Consider the following 21,751-nt stretch of genomic DNA (forward strand, 5'->3'; position numbering starts at 1 on the left):
CCTCAAAACGAAATGTATTTTACATAAAAACCTAGTACATACCCTTATCTATATCTACATTTGAAACAAGTTTCATAGAGCAATACTTACAATACTACAGGTAATGCACTCTGGTATTTTCTAATCTCTAATTCCATTTCTTGTCTAAAATGCTGGTTGTATCCCACTCTATTGGTTTCATGAGTATGTCATGAACACAACAACAAAAAAATGCTGGGTTAGAGGGCTGACAAAAACATACTGTCACCAGCTGAGACTTTTTGTCCTTGTCTTACCAGAAGGACTGAAAGGGAGTAACATTCTCAGTACGTGGTTCAGTGTTTGGTAACACCATGGCCTTGAATCTGAGGTACACAAGTCACAACTGCAGAGAAAGCCTGTCTGAGATTTATTCTGAATACCCAGTTCTGCCGGGACAGGTCTTATGTACACAGTAAGCTCTTGAGAACAGTCGAGTGCAGACGATAATGCCACTTATCAAGCATGATCACAGGGAGCACTTACAAATATCTCACCACCTTTATTTAGGATTGAATCTCATATTCATAGCATCCCTTCAAATTCACTGGGAAGTGAATAGCTTAACTGTCTGGAGTTGTCACACACATTCTTCTACCCAACCATGGACCTCTTTCTCCCTCTCAGGCGCACTTCATCTAGTTTTTTTAGCACTGGCCTGGCCTTTTTGGAGGAGGCGGAGTAACTCTGCAGAAAGGCTTCAAACACAGTCTCAGTGTTGGGATGGGTACTAAGGAAGGCTTTCTCTAACACGTACAGGTCAACTCCCTTATCTTCCGGAAGTCCTGAAATGAAACTCAGCCCAAAGTCGATGAGCACGATGTTCAGCTGTTCCAAGGGGGGTTTCAGGAGCATGTTGGAGGTGGTGAGATCACCATGAATGAGGTCTTCATCGTGCATTCGAGCCAAAACTTGCCCAATTGTCTTGGCTAAGCCGAGGAGACTCTGGGGAGATTTTTCAGCCTCCATGGTGGATTCAATATAATCTCGAACTGTCACTGAGCCTTCAATTTCCTCCATGAATAAACAGTTGGAAGCATAGTCCACAAAAAAGACAACCGGGGCAGATATCCCTGCAACCAAGACATAAGCAGTTACTGAACTAGAATCTTCTTCCTCCTTTTTTTAATGGTAAGCTTAATTTTCAAAGACTGAGCCAGTTTTTTTACAGTGCGAATCTGTGTACTTCAGGGAAAAGATTTAGAAACGCTGCAGAATGGCACAACTTAACTCCTCTGGAAGTTTCCCCTGCAGGGCTGTGCTTAGACCACCCCACGGTTACGGTCAACAGTGCCAAAGCTCCCTCCTCCTTTCCACCCTTTATGACTGGACTTCATTTGTCATAATACTTATTCCCTAAAATACAAAACAAAGAGCCACACGGATAAGCACAGCCCAGTCAGAGCAGTTTCTGTCTGACAAGGACACCAGCAAGAGGCCAAGCGGCATTTTGGTTTAGAGATTCATCTTTACAGACAGGAAAGACAACTTCAAATTCCAGCTCCCTTCCTTGTAGCTGTATAACTTTAAAGTCACATTAATTTTTCTAGCCTCCATGTCTGCTTCTATAACATGAAAATAAACTTCTAATAATTCAATGACTTCGCTGAATGTGAAGATTCAATGAATCTTTATTTAATGTCAATCACGCTTGAGACACTTCTAGATATTGGACACAAATTAGTAGGGAAACAAGAGGAAACAAAACAGCCATGATCCCTGCTTAATAGAACTTAGATCCTGGAGAGGATGAAAAGAGAAAATATGAACACATAAATAACTTCATTAAATCCAAGCAAGGGCATAGACCTGTCTGCTTGTTCGCTACTGAATTTCCTCCAGATCCCTCAGCACTTAATGTCTTGGAGCACAGTAGATGCCTAAAAAATACCAATGAAATATAAGAGTGGAAAAACCAGTGTTTCTGAGTCAGAGGGATATGAGCTGAGAGCCTGGCTGGGTCGCTTACCAGCTTTGTAACTTTGGACAAGTTACTTCTCTCTGAGCGTGTTTCTCATCTGAGGACAAGGTTTATGGTGATGGTTCATGTTTTAATGAAAAAATAAACAACTGAATGAAATCTAATGTTTGTGGTGCGCTAGAATCAGTCATATGTTCCGACATAATACATGGCATACATATCTCATCTAATGGTCACGACATTCCTAAGAAATAGACATTGTTACAATCACTTCCCTTTACAGGTGAGGAAACAGGCTGAGGTTCTATAACTTTACTGAAAGGCTACATATGAAGCAGTATTTGAACTCAGAGAGCCTCGCTCCTGGGCAAGTTAATTACATCTGCTTCTTCAAAGTAATATATGAAAAGACAATGTTGGAAAATTGCGAAGGTACCAATGGGGAAGCTGAGGCTCAGGGCAGTTAAGTGACACATTAAGCAAGAGTGGCAGAGCCAGGAATTGAACCAGGCACAGTGGCTCCAGGACAAACACTCACTGCTGCAAGGCCAAGCAGCTTCTTAAGAACTAATGAATGATGAAAAGATACATGCACCCCAATGTTCATAGCAGCACTATTTACAATAGCAAAGACATGGAAACAACCTAAATGTCCACTGACAGATGACTAGATAAAGCAGCTGTGGTATACACACACACACACACACACACACACACACACACACACACACACGAATACTACTCAGCCATAAAAAAGAATAAAATAATGCCATTTGCAACAGCATGGATGGCCCTGCAGATCGTCATTCTAAGTTAAGCCAGAAAGAGAAATAAAAATATCATATATCACTTATATATGGACTCTTAAAAAAAAAAAGACACAAATGAACTTATTTGCAAAAGATAAACAGACTCAGACAGAAAGCAAACTTACGGTTACGGGGGTAGGGGGTAGGCAGGGATGGACTGGGAGTTCGAAATTTGCAGATACTACTACTTACAGAATAGATAAACAACAAGTTTATACTATATAGCACAGGGAACTGTATTCAGGACCCAGTGGTGGCCTATAATAATAAGGAATATGAAAACGAATATATGTATGTATATGGATAACTGAAACATACTGTACACCACAAATTTACACAACATTGTAAACTGGCTATACTTCAATTTAAAAAAATAATGAATCAAAAGGATAGAAGGATGACATTTCTTAACGTAAGGCCACGCAGAAAGTACAAATGGAGAAACTGAGGCAAATCGCGGCTCGCAGCGCAGGGGAGCCTCTCACCCGCGTCGTCCCGGGCCCAGAGCCTCGGGGGTCCCCCCACACCCCCAAACCTGGCCGCCTCACCTGCGCGGCGGCAGCGGAGCAGCGCCCGGGCCTCCTGCACCGTCCGTCGCCGGCCGAGCCGCGCCTCCAGCGCCGGGTGCCGGTAGCCCTTGGGGAAGCGGTGCTTCATCACGGCCGCACGGCCCTGGAAGCGGCCGCGGAACACGCGTGCCTCGGCGCCCTGCTTCACCAGCTCCAGGCCGCTCAAAAAGCGGCTGTTCCGCTCCCGGGCCGCGGCCAGTGCCTCAGCCTCGGGCGCCGGCTCTTCGTTCAGCTCAGCCGCAGTAGCGCCCGCCGCCGCCATTTTTGAGCTTCCGCGCCACCGCTCGGAGCTCCTCGGCTCTCTCCGGAAACTGTCGGCGCTGCTTCGGCTCGCTCCGGAAATCCTCGGACCTCTCCGGCTACTCGAACCTCGACACTTCCGCCTTATGGAAGTGGTTCCGCCTCCCAACCTTGAGGCTCTTCTTGAAGCCCGTGGCCTGGCTTCCCAGCTCCTCGGCCATCTCCTTAACCCCTCAGCAACTCTCGATAAGCCCCTCTTCCCACTCCTCTGTTCTTTCTGGAAGCCATTGGTGACTCTCGCGGTCGGCTTTGATGGCCCCGCCTCCCAACTCTTCGGCTATTGCCGGAAAGCTTCATTGCCTCTCGCGAAAAATGTTCGGAATCGGCTTTCCTCTGGAGTCTTTCTAGATCCCGGGAAGTTGCACTCCACAGGAGTTCTCTTTTGGGAACTCATCGTCCCTGGACTCCTGAATTCCCTCCAAAAGGGGCTCACACTAGTCGGAGTCCGGTGTGGCATGTGTCCGACATCGTCTTTAGAGCTAGGATAATAATAGCTACCGTTTACTGAGTGCATTCAGGAAGAATAAGGTTAAATGATGAAAACCCATCTTACAGAAAAAAAAAAAAAAACTGAGAGTCAGAGAAAGTGGTGGGATATGAGGCTGAGGAGGAGGAAGTGGGATCAGGAAAAGTTTTCCAGAGGAGACAGAACCCACCCAGAGTTGGGAGTGATTTGCAAATTTTTACTGTTTGTTTTAATAGCAAGCTAATACAGGCTATGACAAATTCTTACAATACACAATTTTACACACGTGAAAAATTAAAGAACACCTGTCCCTGTCACCAATCTGCCCCACCAGCAATCATCATATGAAGTTGTTTTCCAGATTTTTTTATTGTTGTTATATGTGTACTGTCACACATAGGGGAGCCAGCCTCCAGTTCCTGTCACACTGTGTGATGCAGCAACAAACATTATTTCTCTAAGTTTCAGATTAATCATCTTTAGAAAGAGGATAATTAGTTTAACTTTAGCATTGTTCATTATGCTTAAATAAGATGTTGCTTTTGAGGGGCCCAGTGGATTGCATACACTATTCATGTGTTCATTTTCCTTCCCCCATCATTGGTACCCTGTTTGAAATGATGAAGAAAGGCCCTTTGGTCTGAGGGTTGCTATGACACCAACCCTCAGCTCCACAGGCACTGCATTTCATTCATACACAGGGCAGGTCACCTTTTCAAACATGAGACTCTTTATGTTGGCATAATGTGGTTTCCAGCAACTTTCATCAGCCCAGCCTACTTGAAGTTCACCCAGAACCAATTCTATTTATCGTGCCCAATTTCCCAAGTTTGTAATTTCATTATCATAATTGTTAGTGTCCACCCGGTCATCTCCATGGTTACCAAATCTGCCTGAACCCCTCTGTCTGGCTGTTAGCATAACTGGCACGTCTTGCGTCCTTCCACTGACCCTAGCTGGGGCTATGTTGTATAGTAAATCTCTTCTCTGTCATCAAGGGTTTTGTAGTTAATAGATATTGTTTAGTGATCTTTAGGTCCATGTGGCCTCTATACTCTGTTAGCCTCCAAACAATGATGAAGACCTTTGCTGACATATTCCTGGCACCTACAAGGCTAATTACCCATTCATAAATCTTGACTTAGGAATGCACTTCCTGATTCTAAGCATGTACCCCTATATCCTAGGTCAACTGTAAAATTGTCTCAATGGCCCCTCGAAGTTTCAGAGTACAGCTGCAAATGCTGCTGGATTGCTGTCCACCTGATCCTTCCCTGTAAGTTACCCTATAATAAATTGAACCATTGATTATATGGAGCTTCCTGTCTCATTTTTCATTCTCAAGATACCTTCCTTCTCAGTTCGATGAACACTTTTCATTCCCTCTTACCTCCTATACCCTCCTTTGGAAAATCCACTGTGCAAACATATTCACAGCCCCAGGCTTGCTATGGCCAGACTAGTTCTGGCTTCTGTGGTAGGAAACTAGTTTAAAACCTTTCAGTGGCTCCCCATTGTGCTTCAGATAAAGACCCATGAGGTCCTCCATGGGGCCCTATGTCCCTCTTCCAGATTCATCTTCCACCAAACCCTTTTTTGCTCTCTGATCTTCAAACACATTTGCCTTCTCTCAGTCTCTCACTCTTGCCACGCTCCTTCTTGCCACTGGGCCTTTGCACCTGCTATTTCCCATGTTAGAAGTGCTCTTCCCTCCCCTTGTTGCCTAGATCCATCTAGGCATCCTTCCATTCTCAGCTCAAATGTCACTTCCTCAGGGAAGTCCTCTCTGACTTTTCATAGGAGGGAAAGCCCAATCTTTGTAATTCCTGGTGTCCCTCAATCTCTCTTCTTTTGCATTGCTTTTTTGTTTATTTGTATGACTATTTGATTAGTGGCAGGACTTAGTTCCTCACAGGCTGTTGATCTGAGGGCCTTAATTCCTTCCTGCCTATTGCCTGCAGGCCACCCTCAATTCTGGCCATGTGGGCCTCTCCATCGGGCAGCTCACAACACAGCAGATAGCTTTGTCAGAGTGAGTGAGTAAGAGATCAGGAGAGGATGAGCAAGGTGGAAATCACCATCTTTTATAACCTGATCTCTAGAAGGACAATCACTTTTGCTGTATTCTGTTTGTTAGAAATGAGTCACCAGGTCCTGCATCCCCTCAAGGGAAGTCATTTCCAAAGATGTCTACCAAAAGGCCTGATTAGAACTTTTCCTTTCCCATTTGGGGCAACCAGTGAAGAAGGATTCTCTATTCTCTAGGGTAGACAGAACCTAACAGCAGTCACGCAAACATCCTCATGACTTAAGGCAAATCACAGAGATCAACAAAGACTGCATGCCCTTTTTCATCATATAATTTCTACACGTTATCTCAGGAATGGAACAGCCCTGGCTTTTCTGTACCAGGTCTCCGTGACAATTCCAGATACTCACCTGAAGGAGTAATTGTCACATGGCAAAGATCAAGAGGCATTCTTGGGCCCTTCTCCATACCAGAAAGGCAGTAGAGCATGACAGAGAAGAGCCTGGTGTTTCCCATAAGCTTGATACTAGAGTGTATCCTTGAGCACTACTGATTTTATTTGTTTATTATGCAGGCAAGTTACTTCACCTCCCGTTGCCTCAGTTTCCTCATCCATAAAATGGATAAATTCTAATAATCCCAATCTCATTAGGCAGTTGTAAATACATGTAAGGTGCTTAAATCAATCATCCCTCAATAGTTTAAAACTACTGTTTCTGATTACTATTGTGGCATAACAATTTACTCTAAAACTTTGCAATTTAAAACAACCATTTAATTATATTTATGGAATTTGTGAGTCAGGGCTTCAGATTGGGAACAGTAGGGATGGCTTGTCTCTGTTCCACAATGCCTGGGACCGCAGTTGGAAAGATCTGAGGGATGGGGGCCAGAATCATCTGAAGGCTGGTTCTGAAGCCAGTGCTGGCACGGCTTAAAGGCTGGGACCACTCACTGGAGCAGCCACACATGACCTCTCTGTGTGCCTTGGGCTTCCTTACAGCATGGTGGCCTCAGTGTGGTCAGACTTCTTAGAGGCTCAGGGTTCTGGGTGCCAATGTCCCAGTGACTCAGCCTTAGAAGTCATACAGTGCCACTCTGTGTAACCTACTGGCCAGAGCAGTCACAAGCCCACCTAGATTTCAAGGGAAGGAACAAAAAATTTTGAAGCCAGATTTTCAAACTGCCCCAGCTATTATTACTTTCAGAACTGGACATGGGTCCCCTGGCTCAGAAGGCCGTGTCAATGCTGTCTTCATTGCTGAGATGCGTATCTGTGTCTGTGGCACCCGATTTCTGCTAGGTGAGGGCATGGCTACTCATGCATGTGAATGAATGTGTCTACTTGTGAATACACAGTGAGAGGTTGGATAAGCCATGTGAGTGCTAAGTCTGTATATGTGTTTTTGCCTAAGAGTGAAAATTAGCGGGGGTGTCCCCAGCCTGGCTCCTTTCCAGAAGTCCAAGCTCTTATATCTAACTGCCCATCTGTTTCCACATGGATGCCTCATGAGCACCTTAGACGTCACACAGCCAAAACAGAACTCCAGATCTCCTTTCCTGCCCCAAGCTGCTCCTCTCCCAGTCTGTTGGTGCTTATCCAGTCTGTCTCTGATCTGCTAACTTTTCTCCATCCTCACTACTATCACCAGAGTCCACATCAACTTCACCTCTCACCTTGCAACAGCCTCCCAAGTGGTCTCCCTAGTTTCACCCTTGCTCCCTAAATAACCTGCTAGAACTCCCCAATTATTTCTGTGTCCACTGGAAAAAAATCACATGCTGACCCTGGCCTCCTAAGAATTTCAATAATCTGGCCTTTGCCAACCCCTCCCTCAGGCTCCATCTCCCTCCACCCTCCCTCTCAGCCCTGTGCTCCAGATGCTATGACTTCCTTTCTGTTCTTTATGCTCCACAAGCTCCTTCCTGCAGGACTTTTTGCCTTTGGTCTTTCTTTTTAAGACCTCAGCTTAAAAATCCCCTGCTCAGAGCAGCCTTCCCAGAGACAGCTCCCCAACCCCTGAAACTCCCTGCTTCCAGCTAAAGCAACCACCTGTGCCTGCCTGACCCATCACCCTAGCTCAATTCTCTGCCTGGCCTGTGTCATTGGTATTTCTCTTAGTTATTTATCTTCTTCCCCCATCAGAAAATAAACTCCACAAGAACAGAAATATCGGTCTGTCTGGTTCTCCCAGCCCATCCTCAAGGCCTAGGACAGTGCCTGAGGGCACATGGGAGGTGTCCAAACGTGAGTGTCCAATGAATGGATGATGAATTCTTGGGAGAGTGAGCAGCTGAAGTGTGTATGTGTGAGTCAGTGTAGACGCATGAGTGTCTGTGTGTGTGTACACAAGCTGGCTGGAGAGACCAGACTAGCGTGGACTGCAGTGATGGGGGGGGGGTCTCCTTCCTGCTGGGAGGATGGCTTGTGGGGGTCCTCCCTCAAGGGATAACAGTGGGTGGGGTTCCCCCCACGGGGAGGAGGGTGGGCGGGGTCCCAGCCAGGCCGGGGCGAGGCTGGGGACGTCCAAGGCACACCTCTGTCCCGCCTTCCAGGCACAGGGGGCCAGGGCTGGCCGACGACGTGGCGGCGGCGCTGCAGGCGGGCAGGCGGAGAGGGAAGGACGCAGGCGGGAGGCGGGCCGGAAAGTTTGTGGGGCGGCTGCGGCGGGGACTCGGCAGGGAGATGCGCGCCCTGTTCCCCAGCGCCCCCCGCACGCCTCGGAGTCCGGCTCGCCATGGGTAAGTTCCGATCCGGCGCTGCCGGCGGGGAAGCCCCGCGACCCCATCGGTGCGCGCGCACCCTCTGCCCTCCGCGGCAGCGCCGGCACCAGATACCGCCCACTCGGGTGGCAGCCGGGACAGCAGGCCGTGGCTGGGGGCTGGGAAGGGACTTGGACCCACTTCCTTACATGCTCCTTTCTGCCCAGAAAAAAAGGTGACCCGAGAGGGCTCCTTACTGGAAACAGCGCTTACTCCGGGCGGCCAGGTACTCACCTGATCGCTTTAAGTCTTAAAACATCCCGCAAGCGAGTGAAATCGTTCCTATTCTGCAGATGAAGAAGTAGAGGCTGGAAAGGAGTAACTCCACTTATCAACTCGCTAAGCACTTCTGCTTGCGGCTCACTGTTCTAGGCCTGAGGATGCCACCCCGTGTAAAACAGACAAGCCCTCGAGATGCTCAATAGGAAGGAGACAGAGGAGATTCGAATCCAGAATTATTGGGGGAGTAGGGAATTTCTTTGTTGCTCCAGGGGACTAAGGTTCTATTTTCCCCCCTCTGGATTCAGAAGCCTCAAAAGGTCATTCAATTATTCATCCACCTACTATGTGGTAGACATTGGTTTAGGGGTTGGGGATTCAGTGGTGAACAAGACAATTATCCTCTCTTCTATGGGGCTGACATTCCAACTGGGAAGCTAGATAAATAAGTAAATGAATAAACAGTCTCAGAAAATGATAAGGTATGGTGGAGCACATAAAATGTGGTGTGACATAGTGGAGAAGGAGGTGGGTTCTTAGGTACATGAGAGTGAGGAGCTCTTAGAATAGAGGAGCATTGGAGCTGAGACATTACTCAAAAGAGGCAGGCCTGCTAATATCTGGGAGAAGAATTTCCTGTGGCAGAAACAGCAAGTGCAAAGGCCCTGAGGCAGGAGTGAGCTGGTGTGGCTCAGGCCAGTGTGGCTAGAGCACAGTGGGCAAGGGAAGGGGGCTGGAAGTGAAGTCAGAGAGGTAGGCAGGGGCTAGATTACATAGGTCTTTGTAGGCCATGGTGAGAAGTTTGGATTTTATTCCAAGTGACAAAGGAAGCTAGAGAAGAGTTTTAAGCTGGACATGACCTGAATTTGTGTTTTAAAAACTCACTCTGGGTTGTTCTGTGGAGAATCATAATAGAGAACAGTGGCTGTCAGGTTAGGCAGGCAACTGATACAGGTACTACTATTATCCCCATTTATTGATGGGTGGCTCAGAGAGGTTCAGTGAGTTACCTGAGGTCACACAGCTATGGAGAGGAAGAAGGTGGGATAGAACTGCAGCACTTTGATTCCAGTCTGCATTCTTAACCACTGTACCACCTGGCCTCTCATGCACAGGGTAATGATGACCAACTCCAGAGTCTCTTATCACGGAAGCACACTGCTCCAGAGCCTGAGAAAAACCGAGGCCCAGAGAGGTCAGAGTCCTCCCAAGGACACTCAGCTTGGCCCTGGCCCCTTCCACTGCCTCTCCTATCCCTTTATTGCTTCCTAAGTTAATTCAACAGCCATTTACTGAGCATCTGCTGTGGGCAGAGCAGGGGTTAAATGGTAGTGGTGGAGGGAGGGACAAAAAAACAACTGGTACTAGGCTGCCTTCTTCACAGAGGGGTCCAGGGATTGGGCCCTGTGTATAGATTTTGGGGTCAGAAAGACCTGGGTTCCAGCCATTATTCTACCACTTCTCAGGTGCATCCTGACCCTGGGACAGTATAGTCAATTTCTCTGATCTTCAATTTCTTCATTTATAAAATGATCACCATGAAATACCCTATTACAGGGCAGCCATGAGAATGATATAAGAAAATGTAGTTAAATGCTCTACTCACCACCTGCACATGGTAAATGGTCATTTACTGTAAGCTGTTATTTTATTTTTATCACACCCAACATTAAGACTTTGGAGTTCAGAATGCTCAAGTTCAGAATCTGCCCTGTCACTTTACACACTGTCACTACGGGCAAATGTCTTCACCCCTCTGTGCCTCAGTTGCCTTGTCTGTAAAATGGGAATGGCACCAGTACCTGTGTCATAGGGCAGCTGTAGGGACTGAGGCAGGTGATACAGTAAGGCTTCCGGAAGAGGCGGTGAGGCTGGCTACAATGACTGCTCTGTAAGTATTACCTGCTATCGGGACTTTGGAAGCCAGCCATCTGAATGAGGATATTTACATAACCATGTAAATATCTTCACCCAGATGGTTTCACTCCTGGTTTTCCTCTGGAGTTTCAGGGGAAGCCATGGCAGGTCTCTAGAGCTGGAGGGACCCAATATATCATGACTCTGGTTGAGATGCTGCTCTAGTGTCATCAACCAAGGGTGCCCTGGTACTTGCAGCTGGTGATTTGTGCACCCAAAACCTGGGTTCTTTCCGCTCCACCTGCCCCTTCATGCTCCCCTTGGGAAGCTTTGCCCTCCACAGTGAGGGGCTTAGAGAATTAAGGGATTTCCTCCCTCATGAGACAGCATCACATACAAACTATATTTAGACAGACAATCCATAGAAAGGGAGAGTGGTCCCTAAAACCAGGCTGGGCCATCCTAATGTGGAGGCCAGGATTTAATCCACTTCCTGTCCATGGCCCCTTCCAGGCCCTAGATGCTCAAGAGCCAAGACCCTTTCTCTCTGGACTCCCTGTGTTCTGAGTTTGTTCATTCATTCAGTCATTCATTTGATCGTCTGTTTACTCGTATTGAGTGCCCACAACATGCCAGGAACTGTCCTCAGCATTAAGAGACAGCTGAAAATAAATTCCTGTTCCTTTGGGGCTGACATTCTGGTCAGGAAGCCCAATAAATATGTAAAATATGTAGTTATTTCAGAAAAGCACCATGGAGAAAAACCAGCAGGGGAGGGGAATCGTGCTGGAGGCTAGGGGGGTTGCAGTTTTAAGTAGAAAACCAGGGAAGGCCTCACAAGAAGGCGATATTTGAGCAGAAACCAGAGGGAAGCGAGGGTGGGTAAGGGCTACTGAAATGGAGGGAAAGGGGTTTTCGAGCTGGTGAAAAGCCTTGAGTTGAGATGGATTTGAATTGAGGAGGAAAAGCAAGGAGGCTGGTGTGGCTGGAGCCCAGTGAGAGGAGGCAGATTCTACAGGGCCAGAAAGGCCACTGTCACAACTTGGGTATTTTCAGAATAACATGGGAGCCTCGGAGGCCTCTGAGCAGAAAGACATGGTATGAATTAGGCTATCACGGGATCCCTCCGGCTGCTGTGTAGCATTATTAAGTTAAAATGTGTCTGACACAGTCCCTGGAATGGGACGTGGTGATACCACCCTGATCCCTGACTCAGTCATTGGTTCACTCAGCAGAAACTTTATTGAGCCCATCTTGGGTGTCAAAGTGGGGCTGGGGCCCTGGAGGCACAGAGACAGTAAGTTTCTGTCCTTATCCTGTTCAGTTTAATTAGGAAGACACATCAGTTACTCAAGATACAGTGTGAGCAAATGCAGGAGAATGCAGAGTTGGTTAGAAATGAAAAACAGGACTTGGAAAGTTGAGGACTATGTACAGGACTTAGAGTCTCCCTCAAAGTAGTTTAACAACAAATAAAAAAGTTGGGGGGGCATTATTTATCAGTTACTGAAAAGTCCATAGCTTCAGGCATGGTTGGATCTAGGGGCCCAGGCAGTGTTGTCAGGAATCCCTCCCAGGGGAAGATGGCTCCCAGCTGCTCCAGGCAGGTAAACTACCAGCTTAGCACCCCCAGGAAGCAAACACTCTGGGCTGGACTGACCGTCATTGGCCCAGGTTCAGCCACGTGGCATTCACCACTGCCCAGGGCCATGAACCTGCTGGCTGGTCAGATCTGGGTCATGGACACACCTCTGGAGCTGGGTGGCAGGGGTGGAGGTGGGGCGGTCATCTCTATCCAGATCAGGAGACTGAGAGATGAAGACAGGACAGGGAAGGGTCGCTCCCCACAGAGCATGGGGGAATGATGCCAAATAACAGATATGTATTACTGGGACCACCTTGGGGAAGTGACCCATGAGCCAGGACTGAAGAAGATGAGTGGGTATTTGGGGAATACAGGTGGGACAAGAGAGGGACCACACATGCAGAGGCAGAGTGGCCTGAAAGTCTACGGTGTGTGCTAGGAACAAGTGTTTGCAGGGTGTGTCTGGGAGGTGGCGACAGGGGCCGGGAGGAGACACTCAGTAAATGACATCTGTAATTATTATGATTTTATCTAACTTTTACTGTTGCTGTTCTGCTTGTACCACTGTAACCTGAATTTGCCCTCCTGCATTTTCCATTGGAAACTGGACAGTCAGCTTTGCCTCTGAGCCCTTTGGCTGGGTTCCATTCCACCTCAAAAGGAACCCAGAAAATGGCAAAAAAAAAAAAAAAATTCAGTGTTTTCATTTGATTGCCTCACATGGCCTGGAGAACCTCCTCTTCTGGCAGAAAACTCCAGAAGCCGAGGGAGGTGGGGCAAAGAGAGGTGCCGAAGGTGCAGGACCTGGGTAGCATAATCTCCCTAGGATGTTGATTGACAGTCATGAAGAAGGACAAGGCCAGGCAGGGGGTAGGGCGCTACTTCCCGGGGGGCAGAGGTGATGGGGAGAAAGGTGAGCAGAAAGGGGCGATGATTTCTCCACCCATGAAACTCCTCCCCCTGCACAAAATTTGCCAAACAGAGATGAGGAGAGGTAGAAGTAAGAGAAAACAGAGTAAAATCTTATTATGCCAAGGTTTTATAATGGAGTCGTTAAGGGTATGGATTGTAGAGCCAATTTTTTTTTAATTAAGGTATTGTTGATTTACCACACAGGTAAAGTGATTTTATATATATATATATATATATACACACACATGCTTTTTCAGATTCTTTTCCACCCTAGGTTATTACAAGATACTGAATATAGTTTCCTGTGCTATACAGTAGGTCCTTGTTGTTTATCTATTTTATACATAGTAGTGTGTATCTGTTAATTGCAAACTCCTAATTTATCCCTCCCCACCCTTCCCCTTTGGTAACCATAAATTTGTTTGTGAGTCTATTTCTGGTTTGTAAATAAGTTCATTTGTATCTTTTTTTTTTTTTTAGATTCCACATATAAGTGATATCATATGATACTTGTCTTTAACTTACTTCATTTAGTATGATCATCTCTAGGTCCATCCATGTTGCTGCAAATGGCATTATTTCATTCTTTTTTATGACTGACTAAACATTCCATTGTGTGTGTGTGTGTGTGTGTGTGTGTGTGTGTGTGTATACAACATCTTCTTTATCCAGTCATCTGTCAATGGACGTTTAGGTTGCTTCCCTGTCCTGGCTACTGTAAATAGTGCTGTTATGAATATTGGGGTGCATGTATCTTTCCAAATTAGTTTTCTCTGGATGTATGCCCAGGAGTGTGATTGCTGGATCATAGGATAATTCTATTTTCAGCTTTTTAAGGAACCTCTATACTGTTCTCCATAGTGGCCGCACCAATTTACATTCCCACCAACAGTGTAGGAAGGCTCCCTTTTCTCCATACCCTCTCCAGAATTTCTCATTGGTAGACTTTTGAATGATGGCCATTCTGACTGGTATCTCCCTGTAGTTTTGATTTGCATTTCTCTCATAATTACGCACGTGGAGCATATTTTCATGTGCCTCGTGGCCATCACCTGGCCTGTGAATCTATGCACAGCTACTTACTATTTTTGACCTTCAGCAAGTCACTTCGCATCTCTAACGATCAGTTTACTCATTCATAAGTAATGTAAAAGTCCACCTCACAAAGTTGTGGTGAGAATTAAATAAGCTATTACACTTAAAAGTGCTCAAAACAGCACCTGGTCCGTAGAAAACATCCCATAAATCTGGCGATAGTGTTACAAATATTCGGGTCCTGGGTTGGGGTGGGTGAGAGATACATCTGGATTACTCTAGATGCTTCCAGAAATATTTAAGTTTATGTATGTGAATTCAAAATTAAGAGTAGCCTGTATAACTGCTCTGCCAATATGGTAGTCGCTGGCCATATATGGCTTGTTTCACATTTAAATTAATTAAAATTAAATTTAAAATGCAGTTCCTCAATCGCATTAGCCACATTTTAAGTGCTCAATATCCACATGTGCCAGTGACTACCACGAATCACCTCTCTCCCCAGTTCCAGCTTTCAAAGGCTTCCACCTACTGGGAAAGAAGTTCATCAGTGTCCTCATGACCTAACAAAGCTCCACATGATCTGCCCCTGCCTCCCTCTACCTCATCCCCTCCTGCTATTCTCATTTGCTGGGCTGCAGCCACTCAGGCCCCTCTGCTCAACAGCATTGTGATTAAAAGCCCGCACTCTCTAGCCACCTCAGCTTTGCCACTTGCTGTATGACCATGAGAAAATTTCTTAACCTCTTTGTGCTTTAGAGGCTAATACTAAGAATAGTATGTTTTAAGGTTGTTGTTAAGAATTAAATGAGTAAATACATGTAAAGCTCTTCAAACAGGGCCTGGCACTTAGTAACTACCATATGAGAAAAAGCTATTGATAGTAATAATACTGTGCCCATGTAACTTTTGTTTTCCAGGCCACTCTTCATCCCTCCTGCCCCTGTGTGCCTCTGTGTCTTTGCTGGGTGGCCTGACCTTTGGTTACGAACTGGCAGTCATCTCGGGTGCCCTGCTCCCACTGCAGCTTGACTTCGGGCTAAGCTGCTCAGAACAGGAGCTCCTGGTGGGCAGCCTGCTCCTGGGGGCTCTCCTTGCCTCCCTGGTAGGGGGCTTCCTCATCGACCGCTATGGCAGGAAACAAGCCATCCTCGGGAGCAACTTGGTGCTGCTAGCAGGCAGCCTGAGCCTAGGCCTGGCCAGCTCCCTGGCCTGGCTGGTCCTGGGCCGCTCAGCAGCTGGCTTTGCCATCTCCCTCTCCTCCATGGCCTGCTGTATCTATGTGTCAGAGCTGGTGGGGCCACGGCAGCGGGGAGTGCTAGTGTCCCTCTACGAGGCAGGCATCACCGTGGGCATCCTGCTCTCCTACGCACTCAACTATGCACTGGCCGGTACTCCCTGGGGATGGAGGCATATGTTTGGCTGGGCCGCTGCACCTGCCCTCCTGCAGTCCCTCAGCCTCCTCTTTCTCCCTGCTGGTACAGATGAGGCTGCAGCCCATAAGGACCTCATCCCCCTCCAGGGAGGCGAGGCCACAAAGCTGGGCCTGGAGAGGCCGAGATACTCCTTCCTGGACCTCTTCAGGGCAAGGGGTAACATGCGAGGCCGGACCACGGTGGGGCTGGGGCTCGTGCTTTTCCAGCAGCTGACAGGGCAGCCCAACGTGCTGTGCTACGCCTCCACCATCTTCCGCTCGGTCGGATTCCTTGGGGGCTCCTCAGCTGTGCTGGCCTCTGTGGGGCTCGGTGCCGTGAAGGTGGCGGCCACCCTGACCGCCATGGGGCTGGTGGACCGAGCGGGCCGCAGGGCCCTATTGCTAGCGGGCTGTGCCCTCATGGCTTTCTCGGTCAGTGGCATCGGCCTCATCAGCTTTGCTGTGCCCATGGATTCAGGACCAAGTTGCCTGGCTGAGCCCAATGCCACCAGGCTGTCAGGTCTCCCTGGAGACTCTGGCCTGCCCAGGGGCTTGTCTCCACCTCTGCTGCCAACAACCGGCCAGAGCCCAGGGGATCCAGTCTTGTCAACCTCTGAGAAAGCCAAGCCTCATCCGGGGGCTGGGGCCCCCACCGCTCCTCCCCCACCGGCTCTGAGCACCGCCCCTCCTGCCCCCATTTCTCCTGCCCCCGGGCGCGCCCTGCTGCACTGGACCGCGCTGGTCTGCATGATGGTCTTCGTGAGCGCCTTCTCCTTTGGATTTGGGCCAGGTGAGTGGGAGCTGTCTCGCAGGTAACTATGGAGCCTTCCACCGCCCCCAGTGGAGACTGAACAAAGGAACACAGGTGGTGGCTTGAGCATGAGAACACTGAGCTCAGACTTCAGGGCTCCTCCCTTCCTTGCAGGCACTTCTGGAGACAGGGGCCTAATTCTGTTGTAAAATTTTCTTTCTTATAAAGGCCCCAAATCATTTAAGCTTCAGGCCTTATAAAACCTGAATCTGCTCCCAGATAGCTCACTCAAAAGAGTTTACAGGAAAGGAATTTAATGAATAGGGTGACCACTCATCCCAGTTTGCCCTGGACCCTGAGAGTCTGGTGTCCCAGGAAACTCCTCAGTTTCCTGGTCAAACACAGACTGCTGGTCCCTCTAAAGGAACTCTTACAGCCGTGTGGGGAAAGCAGCCGGGAGAGACGGTGTCAGGGGCCTGACAGTCTGCTTGAATCTCACTGTTGGGGGCCAACTGCGGGACCATAGGTGCCAGGCCTCGGGTTCCGGCCGCAGCCTAGGAGTCCTCCCTGCTCTCCTGTCCTAGTGACCTGGCTCGTCCTCAGCGAGATTTACCCTGTGGAGATCAGAGGGAGGGCCTTTGCCTTCTGCAACAGCTTCAACTGGGCCGCCAACCTCTTCATCAGCCTCTCCTTCCTCGACCTCATCGGTGAGTCCTCTGACCTCATTCCTTGGGCCCATTTCACAGAATTTCTGAGGATTTTGTTCGGAGCTTCGCTTCGCCTCTTGCAGCTGTTTTGCTGCTGAGGTGGATGTCCTTTTCCCTCCATCCACGTTTTCAGATGCCGAGCACATGCCACTGGTCAGTGTTTTAGATATGGGTGAGTGGGCTTTCCCATAAAATCAAGATGCCCAAGGTGTTTGTGGATTTGGGCCCTGGCCCTTTGCCTGCCTCTGGGACAACCAGCCCTACTCCTGCTTTAAGGTACTTTTATTTGACAGCCTGTTGGTCATTCTGCAAATCAACCATCTGGAGAATCTACTTTGGGTGAAGTGACTTTTAGTGCTCAACCTGGAACACTGGGCGACCAGTTGGCCCAGGCTGCGCCCCGCCCACATCCCCACCCTGTTGTTCCTAGGTGCCATCGGTTTGTCCTGGACCTTCCTACTCTATGGGCTGACTGCTGTCCTCGGCCTGGGTTTCATATATTTATTTGTCCCGGAAACAAAAGGCCAGTCATTTGCAGAGATAGACCAGCAATTCCAGAGGAGACGGTAAGGGGGTCAGGGCTGACCTGGGGGGGAATGTGGCATCAAACCCAAGCACTTGACTTCAGGATTTTAGTCCTCATAATTTTCCTTTGCAAAAGTGTTTTTATTCTCTTCCTATTGCTCTTACTGCCTGGACACTATGAGTTTTGCCCTGTCTCCATACATGAGTTGTTATCCTTGAGTTGCTTTGTGTCTTCCTACAGCAGAGTTTCACTGGACTTTAAGCTCAGCTCGTAAGAATTTTAAAAATCATGCAGTTAAGAAATCCCAGGAGGTTAGAACAGTTGGATTCTAAAACCACAGACTCTTTGAGTCATGGAAGCTCAGAGAAACAAAATATTGTAACTGTGGCCTTTAAAAATCACACACTAAAAACTGCGGGCTTGGTCCACTCGTTTAGTGGGTGTTATTAAGTCCATACTATGTGCCAGGCAGTGGCACTGGGCCTTAGGAAATGTGACTGAGAATAAGATGGAAAAGGTTCTTGTCCACACAGAGCTTCCATTCTAGTGGGGGAGGGGAACAGAAAATAAATAAGGCAACAAATGCAGCGACAAGAGTGTTTCAGTTAGTGTAGCTGGAAGAAAAGGAAACAGAGCAAAATACGGAAGAGACCTTTCCATTCCCGTGGTGATATGAGCACAGAGAAAAACTTTCAGAAATCCCTCTTTTATCCTAACTTCTCAGGAACCCATTCCTTCACTTTCAGTAAATATTTTCAAGTGCCAGCTGGGAGCCAGGCACTGCACTAGGCTCTGGGGACAGACTCGTGGCCAAGAGACAGCCTGTCTCTGGACTGAGGAGGAAGTTACATTTTAATGTAAGGGGCAGAGGTGGATGACAGAACTAAATGCATGAATAAGATAAATTCAAGTGACAGTTATATCACAGGGAAGATAAGGCAGGTTAACCTGTCAGAGCGTGAACTCGACTTGCAGGGGAAGCATTCAATGTCTTTAGCTGGGGTCCAAGTGTACCACGGGCACATTCATGACACAAGTTTGTCATGAACTCTTCATGACCGGGGGGGATATTTTTGTGTACCTGTTATGTTCGCTGCTCTATTCCCAGGGCCTAGAACAGTGCCTGGCTCATCACAGGCCATCAGTGAACCTAGCTCTATTGAATGAATGAAAGGATGCTCAAGGAAGGCCTCTGTGAAGAGGTGGCAAGAATCATGAGAAAAAGCCATCCTTTCCAAGAGAGTGTTCTAGGAGGAGGGAACAGCCAGAGTGAAGGCCCCGAGGTGGGAACAAATTGGGTGTTTTGAAGAGGGAGACAGGAGACCCATGAGACCCATGTGGCCGAGGCTGAATGAGAAAACGGAAGTGGAGGGCAGTGACGTGGGAGACACCAGCTGCAGCCAGGGGCTTCGCTGTTGGGCTGAGAGTGATGCCACTTCTAAGCAGGAGTGACAGGAGCTGGTTTTTGTGCTTAGAAAGGTGACTCCAGCTGTGATGGGAGAACTGGCTGCAGGGGGCACAGGTGGACAGAGGAAGACCAGGAACGGCTGGGTGGTCCAGAAGATGGAAATGCATACCAAGGCAGGAAGCAGGGAGGGTCAGGTAGGAGTTGGGGTGGGGGTCCAGGGGATGGTCCACTTCCATCACCCCCAGGGAAGGCCACCAGGCTCTGCCACCCTCTAACCCCACTCGCTCTCTGCTTGCCAGGTTCACCCTGAGCTTTGGTCACAGGCAGAGCTCGGCTAGCGTCCAGTACAGCCGCATCGAGGCCTCTGCAGCCTCCTGACGAGTCCATCTTCCCAGAAGATGCTGGAGCCATGGCTTTGGCAGACAGTCTTCAGCTTCCTGCTTGCCTGGGATCAAGGGCACAAGTTCTGAGGTGGTCCTTCAAGAGTCGCCCCTGCTCCAGAAGAGGTTTGTTTTGCTGGCACAAAAGGGATGAAAATATGAGAACCCAAAAGTCTTCATTTTGGGTCTCAAACTCTGAGGGTTCCTGAGGCTCTGCCTTTTTGCCTCGGTTTCCCCATCAGCTCTGTGCATCTCTGCAGTAACAAACTCATAATGAGAACATCTTGTGGTGACTTGTTGCTCCATGACTCTCAAAGAGTCTCTAGGGTACCAACCTGGCAGGAAGCCTTTCCGGGTATCATCCCTAAATCCAGCTGAGGAAGCCGTATTCTCTGCTCTCTTCTTCCATCTGGCTGGGACTTTCTGCTGAGGTAGAAGCCAGCTTTTTGGCTCTTGGATCTCATTTTGTTCAACTCCTCTAAGTCTCTTACTCAGAATATTTGTCATTCACCAGCAACTCAGATAGTTGGTAGGAGGCTGGAGTTCTAGTCCTGAGTCTGCTGGTCTTATTGCTGTCTGACCATGGGGCTCAATTTCCCCCATATGTACAATGGGAGAGCTGAACCTGGTGGTGCTTAAGATCTCTTCTGATGCCAATGAGCTGGGATTCTAAATGCTGGCAATATCAGATATTCAACATGGGCCCTGCTCTCAAGTTGCTAGTCATCTCTTTAGGGGATATAAGTTTTAATTAGGGAAAAGGTGAACAGAATTCCAGAGTTGCATGCACTAAAATTCAAGGGCCATTACATGCATGTAATGTGCTCCAGAAGCTGTTTCCAGGATAGTGCAGGAGGACTTTGCAGGAAATGAGTTTGGAAACCTGCTTGTCGGTGTTGCCTCCACCTATTGGCAGCTACTGACCTTGGGTAAGTGACAACTCTCTCGAGCCTCAGTCTCCACTTCTGCAGAATGGGTATGCTTGTGTACCCCCACCCCCACCCCCAGGATGTATTTAACCTCTGTCTCCCACCAAGGGGGTCTTCAACTGGTCCCATTCAGCTGGTCAAGTTGGAGGGCTTTTCTATTCATCCTCAATACCCAGACCCCCCCCCACCTTTGAGACACTACAAAGGGTCACCCCCACCAAGGGGTGAGTCAGTGGAGACTCAGCAAGGAGCTCAGCCCCTACAGGACTCTGGCTCCTCCTGAGTCCTCCTCTCCTCTCATTTCTAGATACTTCCCTTATATCCAGTGATGTGTTGGAGCTGGCTTGTGAGAGCCAATTGTTAAATTTTGAGGATTTTTGCAAGCTGGTTGTTAAACACAGCTGCTAAAAAAGTTAAATTATATAAATTTAGATTCTATTAAAAACCAAGGGAGTATAAGCTAGAAACTCATCACTTCCTTATCTTACTACATTTTGCTGTATTATCTGTGCTCTTAAGATTACTGACATCTATTGTATCACATGAGGAACAATGAGGGGAGGGGGAGAGCTACTGCACATCTTTTGCTGATTCGCCATTCAGTGATGTCATGCTGGTCACTTGAAACCCACGGGGAGTGTATCTGCACCACAGAGACTGGGGGAACACTGCGGATCAGGGCTTGATTGCTTATTTTGTTGATTTTCCAGTTTTAAGTACATGATGGATAAAATGTTTTTTGTATTTTTTATTTTAAATTTTATTTTGATGGATAAAATGTTAATAATGCACATTAAACGTAAAAATGTGTCATGTCTGTGGCTACTATATTGTGAATGGCACAAAAAATTGAGGGAATCATTATCTAATCATTATCTAATTCAGCCAGATTCACCAGACACACGTCACTGGTGAAGGAGTTCTGACACATCTCCATTGTTTTACTTTCATCTTACTCATTAACATAAACAGAAACTTCAACCAGCATTTGGGTGGGAACTGCATTCCTGCTTCCCTGATGTGCGTGACTTCTTTGCTGAGTCATATTGTTATCAAGCATTCATTCGTGGTCTAATTTTTTCAAATCATGGCTAAATTGCAGTGATAGCTAGTTTTGGAATCAAGAGTTTGGTAGAAAAATCAACAAAAACCT

General features: G+C 47.8%; 3 protein-coding genes across 3 annotated transcripts in view; 1 reads left to right on the top strand and 2 right to left on the bottom strand.

Annotated features, from left to right (window-relative positions):
- Nucleotides 1-3,427, bottom strand: part of SLC13A3 (solute carrier family 13 member 3) — a 91,230-nt gene extending 87,803 nt beyond the window's left edge. The window contains exon 1 of the mRNA XM_032461295.1: nucleotides 3,297-3,427. The gene's annotated coding sequence lies outside the window, so the exon portion shown is untranslated. The remainder of the gene's footprint in view (nucleotides 1-3,296) is intronic.
- On the bottom strand, nucleotides 498-3,617 carry TP53RK (TP53 regulating kinase). The gene is made up of 2 exons (XM_032461296.1): nucleotides 3,297-3,617; nucleotides 498-1,091 (listed from the first exon to the last, which is right to left on the bottom strand). The coding sequence occupies exons 1-2, from the start codon at nucleotides 3,577-3,579 to the stop codon at nucleotides 613-615; spliced, it is 762 nt and encodes a 253-aa protein (XP_032317187.1). The 5' UTR covers nucleotides 3,580-3,617; the 3' UTR covers nucleotides 498-612.
- A 5,060-nt stretch (nucleotides 3,618-8,677) lies between these two features.
- On the top strand, nucleotides 8,678-21,428 carry SLC2A10 (solute carrier family 2 member 10). The gene is made up of 6 exons (XM_032461297.1): nucleotides 8,678-8,854; nucleotides 10,210-10,289; nucleotides 15,404-16,687; nucleotides 17,233-17,355; nucleotides 17,786-17,921; nucleotides 19,589-21,428. Exons 1-6 carry the CDS (start codon nucleotides 8,799-8,801, stop codon nucleotides 19,665-19,667), a joined length of 1,758 nt encoding a protein of 585 aa, XP_032317188.1. The 5' UTR covers nucleotides 8,678-8,798; the 3' UTR covers nucleotides 19,668-21,428.
- Nucleotides 21,429-21,751: the final 323 nt, after the last annotated feature.

Source organism: Camelus ferus, chromosome 19, assembly GCF_009834535.1.
Source record: "Camelus ferus isolate YT-003-E chromosome 19, BCGSAC_Cfer_1.0, whole genome shotgun sequence".
Taxonomy (NCBI): domain Eukaryota; kingdom Metazoa; phylum Chordata; class Mammalia; order Artiodactyla; family Camelidae; genus Camelus; species Camelus ferus.